This window comes from Salmo salar, chromosome 20 (genome assembly GCF_965601325.2).
Source record: "Salmo salar chromosome 20, fSalSal1, whole genome shotgun sequence".
Lineage (NCBI taxonomy): Eukaryota > Metazoa > Chordata > Actinopteri > Salmoniformes > Salmonidae > Salmo > Salmo salar.
Genome location: NC_138310.1, coordinates 71,858,815 through 71,878,077, shown reverse-complemented (window position 1 = coordinate 71,878,077; position 19,263 = coordinate 71,858,815). Strand labels below are relative to the sequence as shown.

General features: G+C 44.5%; 2 protein-coding genes across 6 annotated transcripts in view; one reads left to right on the top strand and one right to left on the bottom strand.

Moving 5' to 3' along the window:
* Positions 1–132: 132 nt before the first annotated feature.
* Positions 133–7,783, top strand: stch (Stress 70 protein chaperone microsome-associated 60 kDa protein). The gene is made up of 5 exons (NM_001173929.1): positions 133–169; positions 422–762; positions 2,563–2,776; positions 3,303–3,470; positions 4,614–7,783. The coding sequence occupies exons 1-5, from the start codon at positions 145–147 to the stop codon at positions 5,201–5,203; spliced, it is 1,338 nt and encodes a 445-aa protein (NP_001167400.1). The 5' UTR covers positions 133–144; the 3' UTR covers positions 5,204–7,783.
* Positions 7,784–8,164: 381 nt separating this feature from the next.
* The window catches only part of LOC106581279 (glycerophosphodiester phosphodiesterase domain-containing protein 5), a 76,395-nt gene continuing 65,296 nt past the window's right edge, over positions 8,165–19,263 (bottom strand). For 2 of the 5 annotated variants that reach the window (XM_045703905.2, XM_045703906.2), the window contains 8 exons: positions 17,826–17,976; positions 16,439–16,660; positions 15,530–15,687; positions 15,306–15,453; positions 13,449–13,531; positions 12,246–12,260; positions 10,538–10,650; positions 8,165–9,715 (listed from right to left, as the gene is read on the bottom strand). In XM_045703905.2, the coding sequence (XP_045559861.1) occupies positions 9,630–9,715; positions 10,538–10,650; positions 12,246–12,260; positions 13,449–13,531; positions 15,306–15,453; positions 15,530–15,687; positions 16,439–16,660; positions 17,826–17,976 (976 nt within the window). In that variant the 3' untranslated portion in view covers positions 8,165–9,629. Of the gene's footprint in view, positions 9,716–9,940; positions 10,208–10,537; positions 10,651–12,245; positions 12,261–13,448; positions 13,532–15,305; positions 15,454–15,529; positions 15,688–16,438; positions 16,661–17,825; positions 17,977–19,263 lie in introns of all 5 variants that reach the window. The other 3 variants (XR_006761017.2, XR_006761019.2, XM_045703907.2) reach the window with 3 other exon arrangements.

Sequence of the window (19,263 nt, the reverse complement as noted above, 5' to 3'; positions counted from 1 at the left end):
CACATTTTAAGAAGATACATGTTACAAATAGGCGGGGTTTATGACTTAATGGCTATGGTAACTAGTGACGACCGTCAAGCGGTGACAACAGATTAGTCTAGATGTTTTACTACATCTCAGTTCGGGGGTGATCAATACTTGACAATGGCTGGGGAAATGTCTATGATCGGTAAGTAAGATTTAACCGTAACGTGTGCTTGTTGTTGTGTAACCAGCTGTTTAGCTAGCTAGCAAGTGGGCTGACAAGTTACCGGTAACTGGTTAGTTGCTACCTAAATCATTATTAGCAGTCAATTAGCTGAAAATGTGTAAAACTGTCAACGCTGAGTGAATATGTAAATAAGTAGGCTAATTACGACCTAGTTACGTAAACAACATCCATACCTAAACCCACGTCTTTTCTATATCTTCCGTGTCGCAGGATCGGTCATTCTGGCTCTTTTTCTAGCTGGCTATTTGGGCCAACATTATCTGCCTCCACCGAAACCAAAGGTAATCGGCCTAGATCTGGGGACCACTTTCTGCTCGGTGGGAGTATTCCACCCGGGTACCGGGGATGTGGAGGTGATAGGGGATGAGGAGGGGCGGAAGAGCATTCCTAGTACGGTGTCGTTCACCCTTACCGAAGTTCTCGCCGGTTACGAGGGTCAGAATCTGGCCGACAATGATCCTCAAAACACCATCTATGATGCCAAGCGGTTTATTGGAAAAATATTCGAACAAGAGCTCCTCGAGCAGGAAAGTGCTCGCTATCCATTCAAGGTACAGTACATACCGTCGAAGTCGGACGTTTACGTACACCTTAGCCAAATACATTTAAACTCAGTTTTAAACAATTCCTGACATTTAATCCTAGTAAAAATTCACTGTCTTAGGTCAGTTAGGATCACCACTTTATTTTAAGAATGTGAAATGTCAGAATAATAGTAAAGAATCATTTATTTCAGCTTTTATTTCTTTCATCACATTCCCAGTGGGTCAGAAGTTTACATACACTCAATTAGTATTTGGTAGCATTGCCTTTAAATTGTTTAACTTCGGTCAAACGTTTCAGGTAGCCTTCCACAACCTTCCCACAATAAGTTGGGTGAATTTTGGCCCATTTCTCCTGACAGAGCTGGTGTAACTGAGTCAGGTTTGTAGGTCTCCTTGCTTACACACGCTTTTTCAGTTCTGTCCACAAATTTTCTAAAGGGTTGAGGTCAGGGCTTTGTGATGGCAACTCCAATACCTTGACTTTATTGTCCTTAAGCCATTTTGCCACAACTTTGGAAGTATGCTTGGGGTCATTGTCCATTTGGAAGACCCATTTGCAACCAAGCTTTAACTTCCTGACTGATGTCTTGAGATGTTGCTTCAATATATCCACATCATTTTCCTTCCTCATGTTGCCATCTATTTTGTGAAGTGCACCAGCCCCTCCTGCAGCAAAGCTCCCCCACAACATGATGCTGCCACCCCCGTGTTTCACGGTTGGGATGGTGATCTTCGGCTTGCAAGCCTCCCCCTTTTTCCTCCAAACATAACAATGGTCATTATGGCCAAACAGTTCTATTTTTGTTTGATCAAACCAGAGGACATTTCTCCAAAAAGTACGATCTTTGACCCCATGTGCAGTTGCAAATCGTAGTCTGGCTTTTCTATGGCGGTTTTGGAGCAGTGGCTTCTTCCTTGCTGAGCGGCCTTTCAGGTTATGTCGATATAGGACTCGTTTTACTGTGGAAATTGATACTTTTGTACCTGTTTCCTCCAGCATTTTCACAAGGTCCTTTGCTGTTGTTCTGGGATTGATTTGCACTTTTCGTACCAAAGTACGTTCATCTCTAGGAGACAGAACGCGTCTCCTTCCTGAGTGGTATGACGGCTGCGTGGTCCCACAGTGTTTATACTTGTGTACTATTGTTTGTACAGATGAACATGGTACCTTCAGGCGTTTGGAAATTGCTCCCAAGGATGAACCAGACTTGTGGAGGTCTACAATTTATTTTCTGAGGTCTGGGCTGATTTCCTTTGATTTTCACATGATGAACTGAGTTTTTGAAGGTAGGCCTTGAAATGCATCCACAGGTACACCTCCAATTGACTCAAATGATGTCAATTAGCCTATCAGAAGCTTTTAAAGCCATGACATTTTCTGGTATTTTCCAAGCTGTTTAAAGGCACAGTCAACTTAGTCTATGTAAACTTCTGACACACTGGAATTGTGATACAGTGAATTATAAGTTAAATAATCTGTCTGTAAACAATTGTTGGAAAAATTACTTGTGTCATGCACAAAGTAGATGTCCTAACCGACTTTCCAAAACTATAGTTTGTTAACAAGAAATTTGTGGAGTGGTTGAAAAATGAGTTTTAATGACTCCAACCTAAGTGTATGTAAACTTCCAACTTCAACTGTACAGTACATACTGATGTAGTTACTTTGACAGTCAATACACCACAGTGAAAATGATTGAATACAGCATTAGCATTTGGATACATAAGCTTTGTGATTGCAGGTGTATAAATATGCTATATCAATGACTGCTGACTTTCATTAGTAATAACATACCTTTCTTTCAGGTGATAAATAAGAATGGCAGTGCAGAGTTCTTGGTCACCACCAACCAGACGTTCACAGTTACTCCCGAGTTCATTGGTTCTCGGCTGCTGCTGAAGATGAGGAAGATGGCGGAGCATCACCTGGGTGTCCCCATCAAAAGGGCTGTTATCTCTGTCCCTGCTGAGTTTGATGATAGACAGAGGAACTATACCATCAGGGCTGCCAACCTGGCCGGTCAGTCTCTGTCTGGCAATACTGTATCAACAGTCATACAATTATGATGTGTAAACACTGCTACAGGAATTACTTACACTGTATAGGTTTTTATTGTATTCTCATTAAGAAACAGTTTATCATACAGGGATTGACATTAAGGGTTGCCCTATTACCTGGGGCATGTAAACTGAGCAGTCACGCAAGTTGAGCCTGCTCTGAGGTGTTTTTTGTTGTTGTTTAAGTGAAAACAACCAAACTGCAAATAATTCCTATCTTAAAACTGATCTTTCTGGTTCCTCCACATTGTGTAAGTGAAAGACAGGTAGTTTTAGGCGAGCTGAGCTCACAATTGTTTCTTTTTTTTACTGATTACAAATATTTTGATAACTGATCTTTGATTCCTCTCCTATGTGTAGATGAAAGGCAGGCAATATATAACACTTCTGCATGTAAAAAGCTAATTAAACAATTCTGATGACAAAATCTACACTACCCACTGTAAGAACTGTAACTAACATATGATTGTTCTGTTTACACCACACAGGACTGGACATCTTGCGTGTGATCAACGAGCCCACGGCTGCAGCAATGGCGTACGGGTTACACAAGGTGGACGTGTTCAACGTGCTGGTGGTAGACCTGGGAGGAGGAACGCTGGACGTCTCTCTGCTCAATAAACAAGGGGGCATGTTCCTCACCAGAGCCATGGCAGGTAGGACACTAATCAACTCCTTATCATGTTGTAGTTACGCATGGTTTAGTTGGTGTCACTTTCATTTCTCTTCTGGTAGGTAGGGTGGCAGGTAGCCGAGCGTTAGGCTAGTAACCAAAAGGTCGCTGGTTCGAATCCCAGAGCTGACTAGGTGAAAAATCTGTCTATATGCCCTTGAGCAAGGCACTTAACCATAATTGTTCCTGTAAGTCACTCTGGATAAGAGTGTCTGCTAAATGACTCAAATGTTCTGGAATTAAATTGGGCAGTACAAGTGGAACATTTGCCATATTGTATACTGAACAAAAATATAAAGACAACAATTTCAATGATTACAGTTCATATCAGGAAATCAGTCAATTGAAATCAATTCTTTAGGCCCTACTCTATGGATTTCACATGACTGGCCAGGGGCACAGCAATGGGTGGGCCCAGCCAATCAGAATTAGTTTTTCCCCACAAAAGGACATTATTACAGACAGAAATACTCCTCAGTTTCATCAGCTGTCTGGGTGGCTGGTCTCAGATGATCCCGCAGGTAAAGAAGCTGGCTGGTGTGGTTACACGTGGTCTGCAGTTGTGAGGCCGGTTGGACGCATTGCCAAATTCTCTAAAATGACATTAGAGGCGGCTTATGGTAGAGACATTAACATTCAATTATCTGGCAACCGCTCTGGTGGACATTCCTGCAGTCAGTAAGCCAATTGCACGCTCACTCAAAACATGAGTTGTCTGTGGCATTGTGTTGTGTGCCAAAACTGCACATTTTAGAGTGGCCTTTTTTGTCCCCAGCACAAGATGCCCCTGTGAAATGATCATGCTCATTAATCACCTCCTTGATATTCCACACTTGTAAGGTGGATGTATTATCTTGGCAAATGAGAAATGCTCACTAACAGGGATGTAAACAAAATTGGAGTGAAATAAGCTTTTTGTGCATATGTAACATTTTTGGGATCTTTTATTTCAGCTCATGAAACAAGGGACCAACAACACTTTATATGTTGCGTTTATATTTTTGTTCAGTATAGTTGGAGGACCATTTCAAACCATACATGATAATGAATTTAAATGGAATTTATCCCAATACAACTAACAGATGAATAGTATGCTTGGACTCAGAGAATGACCCTTGTTTCCTAGGTAACAACAAGCTGGGAGGGCAGGACTTCAGCCAGAGGCTGCTCCAGTACACCATGGAGAGGGTCCGCCAGCAGTACGGCGTTCCCCCCACCCTCAAAGAGGACATCCACCGCCTCCGCCAGGCTGTGGAGATTGCCAAACTCAACCTAACCCTGCAGCCCAGTGCCCACCTCAGGGTACGCCTGCACCTGGAGCCCCAAGGGGACCCCAAGAAACCACCACAGGGGCCCGCCAAGGACCCAATCCCAGTCATCTTCCAAGCAGTCATCACCCGTGAGCTGTTTGAAGAGTTGAACAGCGACCTCTTTCAGAAGGTTCTGGCACCTGTAGAGACAGTGCTGGCCGAGGGCCACCTGGGGAAGGAGGAGGTGGATGAGATAGTTCTGGTGGGAGGCTCCACCCGCATCCCTAGGATCAGGAAGCTGATCAGTGAGTACTTTGGGAAGGAGCCCAACACCTCGGTGGACCCAGACTTGGCAGTGGTGACCGGGGTGGCCATCCAGGCTGGCATCATGGGGGGCTCCTGGCCCCTACAGGTCAGCGCTATAGAGATCCCCAACAGACACATCCGCAAGACCAACTTCAATTGATCTAGTCTAGAGAGGTGGCAAGGGGCATAAGGATGCCACCAGACAGAGACTTGCTATATTTAAGGATGGTCTGCATTTTAACTGTTAATTGTCCTTCTCCATGTGTGCAGTACTCTTGAGGTTAAAATATGATCTTCTTCAGCTCTAATAATAGATACTGGGATATATTCTCACAAAGAAGCTCAAATTACACCATCACTTGTTTACGGCTGGCCTAATTTATTGGACCAACTGTGGTAGATTGAAATGGTATTCAATTCAGGGAACGACCTTTTTCTACAGAACTGTGACCAGCCAATACACCGTCAGCTATTTATTTATTTATTTCTAGTGAATGTCTGCATGTGTGCGAGCGTGTTTGTACTGCATGGGGGTGGGTGGGTACAGCACATTAGGAGTATTTGTTTTTCAGTGGATGACAACACTCTTCTGCCTTTTCAGAGAGCTGCTGTGGTTGTGTGGAGCTGTACTGTTAGGTTCTGTGCTTTTAAGTCACCTGATATGAAGAACTACCAGTCCTATTGACTAGGGCAGTATTCTATTAAAGTTTTGGACCAAATATTTTTGCACATATTGTTACTAGCGTTACATTCAAGCAGTAGCCTATGTTCAGCTTTGCGAGATGTCGGTTTTGTATTGGATAACTGATGAATTGTCAAAATAAGGGGCATAAATATTGCACTTTGAAAATGATACTTGTTAGCCAGCATCATCATTCTGGTGCAATTGCATTATAAGAATCAGAGTACACGGTCTGACATTTAGTACTTCTATATTTTACATTTTAGTCATTTAGCAGACACTCTGGATAAGAGTGATTTACAGGAGCAATTAGGATTAAGCACCTTGCTCAAGGGCACGTCGACAATTTTCACCTTGTCGGCTTGGGGATTCAAACCAGGGCCCTTTGGTTACTGGCCCAACGCTCTTAACCACTAAGCTACCTGTATATAGAAGTACTTATTTAAGTGCCATAAAAAGACCCAAGGCGCCTGTTAGATGTGTTACCGTGTGCCACAAGACCGCTGGTTGTAAAGTAATGGTAGTGGCTGTGTTACCGTGTGCCACAAGACCGCTGGTTGTAAAGTAATGGTAGTGGCTGTGTTACCGTGTGCCACAAGACCGCTGGTTGTAGAGTAATGCTAGTGGCTGTGTTACCGTGTGCCACAAGACCGCTGGTTGTAGAGTAATGCTAGTGGCTGTGAGAGCCCCTGGCATTGGAGAACAAACATGTTGCTTGATCATTTACTATCATTAGTCAATTCTAATTATCTCATGTATGAAATGTACATTCCAAAATACCAGTGTAGTCAGGGCTGATGCAGCAGACAAATGTAAATACTGTATACCTTTACCTTTTTGAATGCATTCCTTGTTGAACGTGCCTCATAATGTACTAATTTCAGTTCTCTGAAGCGATATGCTATAGGAATTTATGAGTATGTAATTTAAGATATTTTTGTACTGCACGTTTTGCTTATATTCTTCAAAGCACCCCTCTCATATGGCCGCATCAGATATCTGCTTGAACTACATGCTGCTTTTCAACAAAAAAAATTCAGAATTTCCCTAAATACCATTATTGAATTTCTGTAGTGAAAATTGTATTTTCTTCATTACAAACAAATCCATTCAAACAGAGATTGCCACTGAGGTAAGGGGAAAAATCAACATTCAGATGCGGTCCTCATTTCATGACAGACTGACTTTCTAGTGCAGGTGGAAGTTAAATAAAAATAACATTTGTGATAATGTTCCCAGCACATCGAGTGTTAAAATCTTGCAAAATCCATTTACAATTATCACTAGCTTCTTCAGCAATGTGGTAACATCATAGTTTATTTAACTAGGCAAGTCAGTTAAGAACATTATTTACAATGACAGCCTAGGAACAGTGGGTTAACTGCCTTGTTCAGGGGCAGAATGACAGATTTTACCTTGTCAGCTCTGGGATTCGATCTAGCAACTTTTTGGTTACTGGCCCAACACTCAAACCACTAGGCTACCTGCCACCTCAATCCATAATTGAGGGAAAAAAATATCAGTATAACAGAGATCCACAATGGTGTTAGTTACTGGCATGGGCCAGTAATATAACACAGTGCCTTCAGAAAATATTCCACGTTGTGTTACAGCCTGGATTAAATAGTGTGGCAGACCAGGGGGTTTGGTCAAGACCTTTACCCATATCAGACAGAGAAGGATTAGATGAAAAAGGATAGGTCTCCCCTATGAGACCCTCTCCGGGATGCTGTCTTCCGGTATTCCAGGTCTGGTACAAAACTGAACTCCCTCTTCTTACCTCTGCAACTGTCAACAATACCACTGGAGTCCTTTCTTCCCCCCATTCCTCCTGTGTGCTGCCCTTCTGGCAGCTTTATGGGCCTTGCACAGCTGGTGAGCAATCAGCCCCAATTAGTCCTGGCACGTCCATCAGATGGAGACATCGCCTCGACGAGTCTCCCCCTGGTGGCTGACCTGCTGTACGCCACAGATTTTTACACACAATACCCCATGAAAATGAAGACATGTTTTTAGAAATGTTTGCAAATGAAATACATAAACCAAATGTACTTGTTACAATATTTGCGTCTTTCTTGGTGAGTTTAAGAGCTTTGCACACCTGGATTTAGTCCATGTGACTTTTACTCCTGAATTTATTTAGACTTGCCATAACAAAAGGGGTTGAATACATGACTCAAGACATTTCAGCTTTTAATTTCATTTGTAAAAACATTCCACTGACATTATGGGTATTTTGTGTGTAGGCCAGTGACAATCTAAATTGAATCCATTTTAATTTCAGCCACTGTACATCAAGCATTCACATTCAGTAGGAATATGGTTGACATGAGCTAAATCTACAGTCAGCAGTAACGCCAACCTAAATGGTTTGTTAGTTATGTTCTAGCTAGAAAATACTCTGCACCCCACCAACAAAAAAAATCAAAAGGATATCACTTCGGTATCAGAAGCATTTTAATGTTGACTTCTGAGGCACACAAATACCAAAGGAGTAAATTAACAAGTCTATCCATTCCTTGACCCGGTTTGAACTCTTGATACTCAGCGTCATCCCTCCAACAGCCTCCAGGTTTATTTTCACAGTTAATATAACACACACCCTTTGATGTTCCCCTATAGAAACCAATTGATTTGATGCACTTCGCTTTTCAAACACCACGAGTTCAAATGCCATTGAGAAGTTGGGTCGGCCAAGTATTTAAATTACTTTCATAAACTTTTCAACACTATTGCTATTATTATACATAATCAGGATGACATTTCCAATATAATGCTCAGCCAGCCATAACATCTGTAATATGTACACACTCCATGTAGGACTGCACACTGAGGGTAGGGGTGAAATCTCTACTGCCATAATACATGCACTGTACACATCATTTAAAAATCAAAACACATTCACAATGAACTGAAAACATCGCAAAAACACTGAGTAAACATCAGTTCTGCCTGAACACAAGCCCGGCCCGAGACAGCACAGCTCCACAAGTCACTTAATATTGTATGCTTGGATGATGGAAATGCTGTTCAAAACATCTATTCAAATCATTATCTTACATCATGTAACTATTTCAGTCTGGGAAGGCAGGACTTCTGTAAACAGCTTGTTCATGTTCTTTTTGTTCCTATAAATTATAATACCGCCCAAAGGCAAGAAAAAGGAGCATACTGCACAAATAGTAATTCCTGTAAATAATAAGAATTGGCTGTGCTATAAAGTGACTGCAAGAAATCCAAATAACAGTGTAGAAACAAACAAATAAGCATGGGGGGGGGGGGGGGAAGCGGCTCCAAAGCATCTAGAGCAGGGGTGGGAAAAACTACGGCCGAGGGCCAGATCCGGCCCATGAACCCATTCAATCCCAGCACACGGGAGGTTTAAGTAAAATATATATATATATATATATATATATAAATGGACCAATATATTTTCAAATAATTGCCCTTTTTCTGGCCAGCAAATAGATTGACAAACAAATTGGTAAAAAAAAAAAATGCACAACCCTCCACTGAATTTTGAAATCCTGATGTGGAACTCGAGCCAAAAAGTTTGCCCACAGAGGTGAGGAGAAGAGGCCACAGATCTGACGAATCAATCAGTTCATCAATAAAAAGTGCATTTAGTCCCACATTGTATATAACAAGCAAAAACAACCCTATTTACAGAATGTACAAAGCAATGGGTGGTGCTTGCCTTGGATTCTTCAGCAATACAGCAGCCTGTCAATCAGTCAGTCGGAGGAACAAACCAATAACTATCTGGATACACTGAGTAAAACAAGAGTAATCATAACAGATAAGCCAATCACAAGACAGTCACTTGGAAGTCTTAATTTACTCAGTTTCCACATGCTAGTAGAGTCAGGTGTCTTTCAGTAGATTCACATTAGGAGAGTGAGAGTCAATGGGAGATGCCTTCGTTGTTGTAGTAGTCGAAGCCATTCTCCATGTACATGTCCTCAGCACTGCCCACACCATTGCTCACCTCTGGGAGGCAGAAGAGAGAAGGGACATCAGTCAGTGTTCACAGGGTATTTCACTGATAGTGTACAACACAGACCACATCAATACACAGATCATCCAAAACAGACCAGAGAAATCCCATAGGTTCTCTTTGCTCTGTATGTCACCACTTATCTCTTCTAAGTGATTATTCTAGAGTGGTTTGGACTGACTGATGGTCATTGAAGACCCTCGCATCATCAGACGTACCTTTCACCACCCACCAGGAGAGGCTGGTGGGTCTCAGTGGGCTCTCTAGGCACCTTTTAAATGACACGGGTCTCTGGTGGGTGATTGGGGAGGAGAGGGGGGAAGGCGGGGCAGGCAGAGAGAGAGGGGAAGGGAGGGATGGAATGGTCGAAGGAATGGTCACAGCAGGTAGAGGAGGATGGAGAGATGGCAGGATGAAGAGGAGTGGAGGTGGAGAGGAGTGCAGGTCACACACACACACAGGTTGAGACTGCTACTGCGGTTGACCTTGGGAAGGATAATTACATTACAAACACTCAGAGAGATGCATGCTGGGATAGGGTAACACACTGACATCCCCAGACACTCCTAAAATGGCTGCCTTTCCTTGTCTCCTTTTCTGTGACCACTGATTAATAGGTGAAAGCAATATGGCTGTCCAAAACCATCGGGCATCCACTTCATCTATCCAATGTCATCAGATCAGTGGTAAATAAATAAGGAGAGGAGAAAAGGAGAGGAAGCCATTTCAGAGTACTGGGACACAGCCAGAGAAACAAACACACAATACAGTAAACACAGGCCGTGCAGCTCTCCTCTCTGGGGGTCCTTCCTTACCGGAGAAGATGAGTTTCTCCTTCATGATGTTGAGGTCTCTGCTGGACCTCCGGACCGCGGCACTCAGCATGATCTGTTCAGGGTTGTAGCTGTGCATGCCACTCAACCTCCACCTAGAGTGGAAAGGTCACACAGAGGGCAGGACGTCATATAGAGCAGGGTTCTCCAACCCTGTTCCTGGAGCGCTACCGTCCTGTAGGTTTACACTACAGTCTTGTTCCTGGAGAGCTACCCTCCTGTAGGTTTTCACTCCAACCCTGATTAAAAAAATTAGCGGTTTGATAAGTTGAATCAGGTTAGTTACAACTGGGGTTGGCGTGAAAACCAACAGGGGGATAGCTCTCCAAGAATAGGGTTGAGAGCCCTGATATAGAGCCTCTGGTCATACCACAGTACTGCTGCCTCTGCTCTCAAGGACCTGTCCTATATGGAGCTAACGGCATGTCAAAATGTGTCGGCCATTTTGCGTGGAGATTGCTACTCTAGGTCAACGTGTGTGGGCCCTGGACACCATTTTCCCTCAAATTATTCTACTTCTATTTGGCTGACCTCAAAATGACACCAAGCAAACAGACGGATATTGAAGTTGGTTGCTGTACTGAATCTACAAGGACATGTACCAGAGTATGAGCCAAAGACTTCTCCACTTCTCTGAAAGAACTTGTGATCCGTTACTGACTAGTTGTGACCAATGATTTATATATACACACTAGATGACTGATAGGGGGCGCTGTGTTGAAGCCACCGTGCCTCCATCTTGGCACTCTCAAAATATGTTTTACAATGGTAGGGAAGCTATAGAAATTCCTTTAATAAAGTCTACATTCGTTTTTGCCCCATTTATTCTATTGCAGACACCTCAATGCATACTCGTACATTATATAATGTGAGCTAAACATAAAAATATATATTTTTTATACTTAAATACATGTCATTTTGTGCTTGATCACATTTCATTGAAATACTGTCGAATTCCATTCATTCCTATGAAGGACTGCGTCTACTAGGGCGTGCCAATATGGCCAACCGGTGGCTTCAATGCCTCTTAATGACCAATACATAGCATCAGCCATCCAGGGTTTATATGCATCATTGGTTGTGACTAGCTTTGAGCATCACAACACTAACTGGAGTAATATCGGAGGAAAGAAGATTTACTTCCACAATATAATTTTGTTATGGTAATTAACAAATAGAGGCACATAAATTAAATGATTACATTAGCAATATTGTGTCTTGGCTAATGCATCAATGCACTTAAAAAAAACAGCAAAGCAGAGCTTTTGTCCAAATCAACACCATAAATGAAAAAGAGCTCTTCCTTGTTTAATCCAATTCTATAATTAATTTGCAGACTGTCATTCGGTCGATAATGTAAACAGTAAAACTCAAGTGGGATAAAAGTGAACACAAGCATTTGTGCTGTGAGGGACAAAGCAATGCTGTCTGCCACTAAAAGGCCAATACTGCTAGTCTCGCTTGTATTTATTCTCTCCTCTTGTGGGGAGAATGAGAAGTGGCAGCAGTGAAATACAACGATACAGGTGAGAGAAAGAAAAGAGATAGATCTAAGATTTAAAGGATGACGTAACAGAAAGGATGAAATGATACAGCAAAATTGGCTACACAGAGATAGAAATAAAGGGAAACGGAGAGCGGAAGAGGGAGAAAAAGGAAACGCATAGCGGGTCAGAGTTGACCCAGTTACCTGATAATGTGATAGCTGAGAGATGCCAGAATGCAGCAGAGAAGAGGAGCATGCACATCAGGCAGAGAAGAGGAGGAAGAAGAAAAAGGAGGAAGAGAAGGGAACAAGGACAAAAGAAGGTGGAGAGATTGAGGTCAGTTTAGAAGGCTGCAGCGGCCAGCACTTTGCTAAGCATAGCAAACCCCACACCATAAGACTAGAGGATGGAGATCTTGCTCTGCTGTCCTCCATCCCACAACAGCGTTATGGCTCAGGAAGGAAAGTGAAATTCCTTTTAGCATAGAGAAACTCCCATAGGAACAGCTTCCTACAGTCTTCCAGAAGATTCAAGGAAGCATACTTTCTGGTTTCATGTTACTTAAATGGAAACATTGTTTGGTTGACGAGAGATACTTCTCCAGCTGATTCTCCAAGCCACGGTGTTGACATTGTAAATGAGCTTTATCAAATAACTACAGGTTCACCCATCCCTGTGTTTTAACACACTTGCTGGAAAATGGCCTGTGAATACCCACTACACAATTGTATTCCCATTGGCTGGATGGTATTCCTCTGCTAAAGGACTCTTGCCTTTCACTGAAGTTATTTGGGGGAGGAAGGTGTAGAAAACACTATTAGATTCACTGTCGACGATCAACAATGACCTTAAAAAAATATACATGGTTAATCTTCCCTTGGGGAAACCCTAATTAATGTAATATAACGGTAATCTGTGTATGCAGAGTTCTGTTAATGTGTGCTTGTACAATATACAGGAGCCTGATGGTCCTCTGTAGCTCAATTGGTAGTGTATGGTTCTTGCAATGCCAGGATAGTGGGTTGGAATCCCAGGACCACTCCATACGTAATAAATGAGAGAGGTAGAACACACACCGCTGGGTGGAAGGAGAGGGTGTGAAGCAGACACAGAGGGCGGAAGAGATGTGTTAACTGTGTAAAGGCTGCCAGAGGCACTACAGCAGTAATAACAGGTAATTGTGTGTGTGCGAGAGAGTGAGTGAGAGTTGACAATATTCCCATGCCCAGTGCTATGTAGGCATAGTAAAAAAAATAGCTTGCATCTGCTTTCTTCCTCCTTTAAATCAGTTGACTAATAAATCTCCAGTAAAGACACAGATTAATTACTACCTAGTACTAAATTTAAAAATTACATCCTGAGAAAAAAATAAAATAAATAAGAATCAGCAGAAAAGGAGGACTTACTTTTGGAATACAAAAATTCCTATAACTACAGTGAAGGAGATGAGATCAGCAGCGACCCAGATCAGACAGTATTCATCTGGACTCTGAAACACATCATGGCAGCATTAGACCACCAGGTCGCAGCGTCTCCTAAAACAACTCAAACCTAGAACAAATCATACTTTCCTAAAATGATGAAATATTGAAATTGATGTAATATTGAGGTACAGTAATTAATGTTCAATGCATAACGGACTAGTTATTCAAAAGGTTAACAAAAGAGAATACTCTAGTCAGAATAATGTAACTAGGAGTGAAAGGACAATTTAAAGAAGTTCCACATACACCTAGATCCCATACTACCAGACAGGGTGGGTGTAGGTAGTGACCATATTGACTAGCTAGCAGACAGGGTGGGTGTAGGTAGTGGCCATATTGACTAGCTAACAGACAGAGAGAGACAAAGTGGGTGTAGGTAGTGGCCATATTGACTAGCTAACAGACATAGACAAAGTGGGTGTAGGTAGTGGCCATATTGACTAGCTAACAGACAGAGAGAGACAAAGTGGGTGTAGGTAGTGGCCATATTGACTAGCTAACAGACATAGACAAAGTGGGTGTAGGTAGTGGCCATATTGACTAGCTAACAGACAGAGGCAGACAGGGTGGGGGTGTAGGTAGTGGCCATTTTGACTAGCTAACAGACAGACACAAAGTGGGTGTAGGTAGTGGCCATATTGACTAGCTAACAGACAGAGGCAGACAGGGTGGGGGTGTAGGTAGTGGCCATATTGACTAGCTAACAGACAGACACAAAGTGGGTGTAGGTAGTGGCCATATTGACTAGCTAACAGACAGAGACAGACAGGGTGGGTGTAGGTAGTGGCCATATTGACTAGCTAACAGACAGACACAAAGTGGGTGTAGGTAGTGGCCATATTGACTAGCTAACAGACAGAGGCAGACAGGGTGGGGGTGTAGGTAGTGGCCATATTGACTAGCTAACAGACAGACACAAAGTGGGTGTAGGTAGTGGCCATATTGACTAGCTAACAAACAGAGACAGGGTGGGTGTAGGTAGTGGCCATATTGACTAGCTAACAAACAGAGACAGGGTGGGTGTAGGTAGTGGCCATATTGACTAGCTAACAAACAGAGACAGACAGGGTGGGTAAAATATGCAGTGCTATCCTGAACTCTATGTGAATCTCACCCAGGATGGGCTCTATTCTGTAGTCTTCACCACACATAGTGTTCCCTGCTGGGAGTCAGTCTGCTAACCCAGAGAGGAGTGCCAAGAGGGCCTGGGGCAATGTGGATGCTGTAGGCGTAATGGTGTGGGGGTGCTGTAGGAGTAATGGTGTGGGGGCTGTGGTGGTAATGGTGTGGGTGCTGTAGGAGTAATGGTGTAGGTGCTGTAGGAGTAATGGTGTAGGTGCTGTAGGAGTAATGGTGTAGGTGCTGTAGGAGTAATGGTGTAGGTGCTGTAGGAGTAATGGTGTAGGAGTAATGGTGTGGGGGCTGCAGGAGTAATGGTGTAGGTGCTGTAGGAGTAATGCTGTAGGTGCTGTAGGGGTAATGGTGTGGGTGCTGTAGGGGTAATGGTGTGGGTGCTGTAGGGGTAATGGTGTGGGGCTAATGGTGTGGGGGCTGCAGGAGTAATGGTGTGGGGGCTGCAGGAGTAATGGTGTGGGTGCTGTAGGGGTAATGGTGTGGGTGCTGTAGGGGTAATGGTGTGGGTGCTGTAGGGGTAATGGTGTGGGTGCTGTAGGGGTAATGGTGTGGGGGTAATGGTGTGGGTGCTGTAGGAGTAATTGTGTGGGGGTAATGGTGTAGGGGTAGTGGTGGGGGTGCTAGAGGGTGCTGTGGGAGACTTACCATGAGCCAGATGGGGTAAGGCACCTTTCTGAGGATGTTGGGGGCTTCAGAGGAGACAGAGGAGACCCCGCTGCACCAGAGTACAGAAAACAGCCAGGGCTCGTTGACTGTGTACAGAGTCACACTCACATTGCTCCTGGAGAACTCTCTGGGGAGTGCAGACAGACACATTCATACACACATATACAGAAGAAGTGTGACCGTGTATGTGTGTGTTAACCCACCGGATGTCATAGGGGCTGGCCTGGCTGTAACGTAACAGTAGTCTGCTGATTCCCTGCTGGTGAAGGACCTGAGGAGGCAGCTTCTCTACTGACGTCTGCTGCAGCCCTGGAGCCACCTGTCTTACCTGCCCCCTGTCCCAGTCTGGGGTCCACATCACCTGCCAACACACACACAAATACAGACAGACAGAGACACACACAGAGAGTGTGAGAGCGAGAGCGAGAGACAAAGTGGGTGTAGGTAGTGGCCATATTGACTAGCTAGGAGACAGAGAGACAGGGTGGGTGTAGGTAGTGGCCATATTGACTAGCTAGCAGACAGAGAGACAGGGTGGGTGTAGGTAGTGGCCATATTGACTAGCTAGCAGACAGAGAGACGGGGTGGGTGTAGGTAGTGGCCATATTGACTAGCTAACAGACAGAGACAGACAGGGTGGGTGTAGGTAGTGGCCACATTGACTAGCTAACAGTGGCCATATTGACTAGCTAACAGACATCAGCGATGACAGTAATGATTGTGACATTGATTGATGTCACAGGCAACCTTCAGGTCAGCCTCAAGCTGACAGTTCCATCTCTCTGCTATGAGTTGTGTTTTCCTCCTCTTGATTTCCATAGGGGACTGTCTGAGCCCTAACAAGGTTCTGTCCACTATCTAATAATAATAATAATAACAATAAGAATAGTAAGAATAATAATAAATGCCATTTAGCTGACGCTTTTATTCAAAGTGACTTACAATCATGTGTGAATCCATTTTAAGTATGGGTGGTCCCTGGAATCAAACCCACTACCCTGGCATTACAAACGCCATGCTCTACCAAAGGACCACTATCTCAGTCGTGTACACTAGTGTTATCTTCCTCTACTACAACCCCTAAGGGGAACAGTGTGTGATGCCGGTCTCACCAGGTGCTGTGGTATCCCAGACTGGCGTATGACCTCCAGGGTATCGTTGATCCAGCTGTGGTAGCAGGGGTGTCCGTGCAGGGGTCGTCGCAGGCTGAACACCACTGTGTGGTTATGGAGGGTGGCTAGCCTCAGCAGCTGCTCCAGACTACACACACTCTGGTTCCCCACCAGCATCACCTCCCTCTGAGCCATGGACTGGACCGTCCAGAATGGGTCATCCTAGAGGACAAAGCACACAGGTACTCACAGTCAAGCTAATCAATTTAGTGTATTTCTAGGTTTACATGGCAATTGTAATTATACATCACTTTATGATGAGATCAGGGTTTGGGTCAATTTTATTTTAACTCAATCCAGGGAAGTAATCTTGATTGATAAAATTAAGCAATTTCTCCACTTCATTAATGAGATTTCCTATCAGCCGAGTGGCAATGAAATGGATCCAAAGCATGGAGGAGAAATATAGACCTAGTGAAATAAAGGGTGGTGTGAGGTCCTACAAAGATACATTTCATGCATGCTTACATTTGGTTAGAAACCTTCAGAGAGAGAAAGATGGCATAACAGTATACCAGTCCTCCCTAGCGGGGGATGTGACAGACAGTAGCATTCCTCCCTAGCGGGGGATGTGACAGACAGTAGCATTCCTCCCTAGCGGGGGATGTGACAGACAGTAGCATTCCTCCCTAGCGGGGGATGTGACAGACAGTAGCATTCCTCCGTAGCGGGGGATGTGACAGACAGTAGCATTCCTCCGTAGCGGGGGATGTGACAGACAGTAGCATTCCTCCCTAGCGGGGGATGTGACAGACAGTAGCATTCCTCCCTAGCGGGGGATGTGACAGACAGTAGCATTCCTCCCTAGCGGGGGATGTGACAGACAGTAGCATTCCTCCCTAGCGGGGGATGTGACAGACAGTAGCACTCCTCCCTAGCGGGGGTGTGACAGACAGTAGCACTCCTCCCTAGCGGGGGTGTGACAGTAGCACTCCTCCCTAGCGGGGGTGTGACAGTAGCACTCCTCCCTAGCGGGGGTGTGACAGTAGCACTCCTCCCTAGCGGGGGTGTGACAGTAGCACTCCTCCCTAGCGGGGGTGTGACAGTAGCACTCCTCCCTAGCGGGGGTGTGACAGTAGCACTCCTCCCTAGCGGGGGTGTGACAGTAGCACTCCTCCCTAGCGGGGGTGTGACAGTAGCATTCCTCCCTAGCGGGGGTGTGAATGTAGCATTCCTCCCTAGCGGGGGTGTGAATGTAGCATTCCTCCCTAGCGGGGGTGTGAATGTAGCATTCCTCCCTAGCGGGGGTGTGAATGTAGCATTCCTCCCTAGCGGGGGTGTGAATGTAGCATTCCTCCTTAGCGGGGTGTGAGTCACATTGTGGTACCTTGAGGAACCACTGGCCGGCATTGAGGCTGTGTAAGTCTGTCCAGTTAAAGGAGGAGGCATCGTCCAGCTGTCTGGCAGGAAACACCTTCCCCACGTCTGTAGTCCTCCTCAAGGTGCGGTCTCGCATCAGAAACGGCACCCCGTCAAGGCTAGGACAGGAAAGATTTAAACAGTCAGGTCTACCAATACAATAGTATATTCAGTGCCGTACAGGGTTGTTCAACATCATATGATCATCTTATTTCTCAGAAGTTTATATCCCCTGATATTTTGTGATTCTAAGTGGAAGTTCTTACAATAGAAATACTGAATGCTCTCTAGGGAAGTGCCAAAAACCTTCAATCATGAAGGGAAAAGACTAGAGCTGTTTGAGGCAAAACTCACATTACATGAAAGCTACTTTCATGTTGCTTGCTTCACCTTCACTTTGAATGCCAAATAATTTCCCCACCTTTTCAGTTAACCTCAGGTTGTAAGACATGGAAAACAAAAACACATTACCTACACTTGAAATTGTTAGTCAGAATCACAACGCTTTCGTAAGATTGCATCCCAAGCAAGAAACTAAAATCAGACCAAACACATAATTTAGCCTATCATTCATTATCGTTTTCAGTGACCATATAGCGTGACTGAAACCTTCAATTAGTGCCTGAATGACCCCTGTCCCTTCGGGTGTGTGTTTGTGTACACGCTCAATGCAGCCCAGAGCTTTGTGTGATTTTAACAACACATCCACCACGCTTATCCTCAACACGGGGGCGTGCTCAGTCCCATCCTGTACTCCCTGTTCACTCATGACTGCGCAACCAGGCACGACTCCAACACCATCATTAAGATTGCCGATGACACAACAGTGATAGGCCTGATCGCCGACAACAACGAGACAGCCTATAGGGAGGAGGTCTGAGACTTGATCATGTGGTGCAAGGAAAACAACCTCTCCCTCAACGTGATCAAGACAAAGGAGATGATTGTGGACTACAGACAAAGGAGGACCAAGCACGCCCCCATTCTCATCGACAGGGCTGTAATGGAGCAGGTTGAGAGCTTCAAGTTCCTTGGCGTCCACATCACCAACAAACTAACATGGTCCAAGCACACCAAGACAGTCGTGAAAAGGGCACAACAAAACCTATTCCCCCTCAGGAGACTGAAAAGATTTGGCATGAGTCCTGAGATCATCAAAAGGTTCTACAGCTGCATCATCGAGAGCATCCTGACGGGTTGCATCACTGGCTGGTATGGCAACTGCTCGGCCTGCGAGGCACTACAGAGGGTAGTGCGTGAGGCCCAGTACATCACCGGGGCCAAGCTTCCTGCCATCCAGGACCTCTATACCAGGCGGGGTCAGAGGAAGGCCCTAAAAATTGTCAAAGACTCCAGCCACCCTAATCATAGGGGCTTTTTAACAGCTTCTACCCCCAAGCCATAAG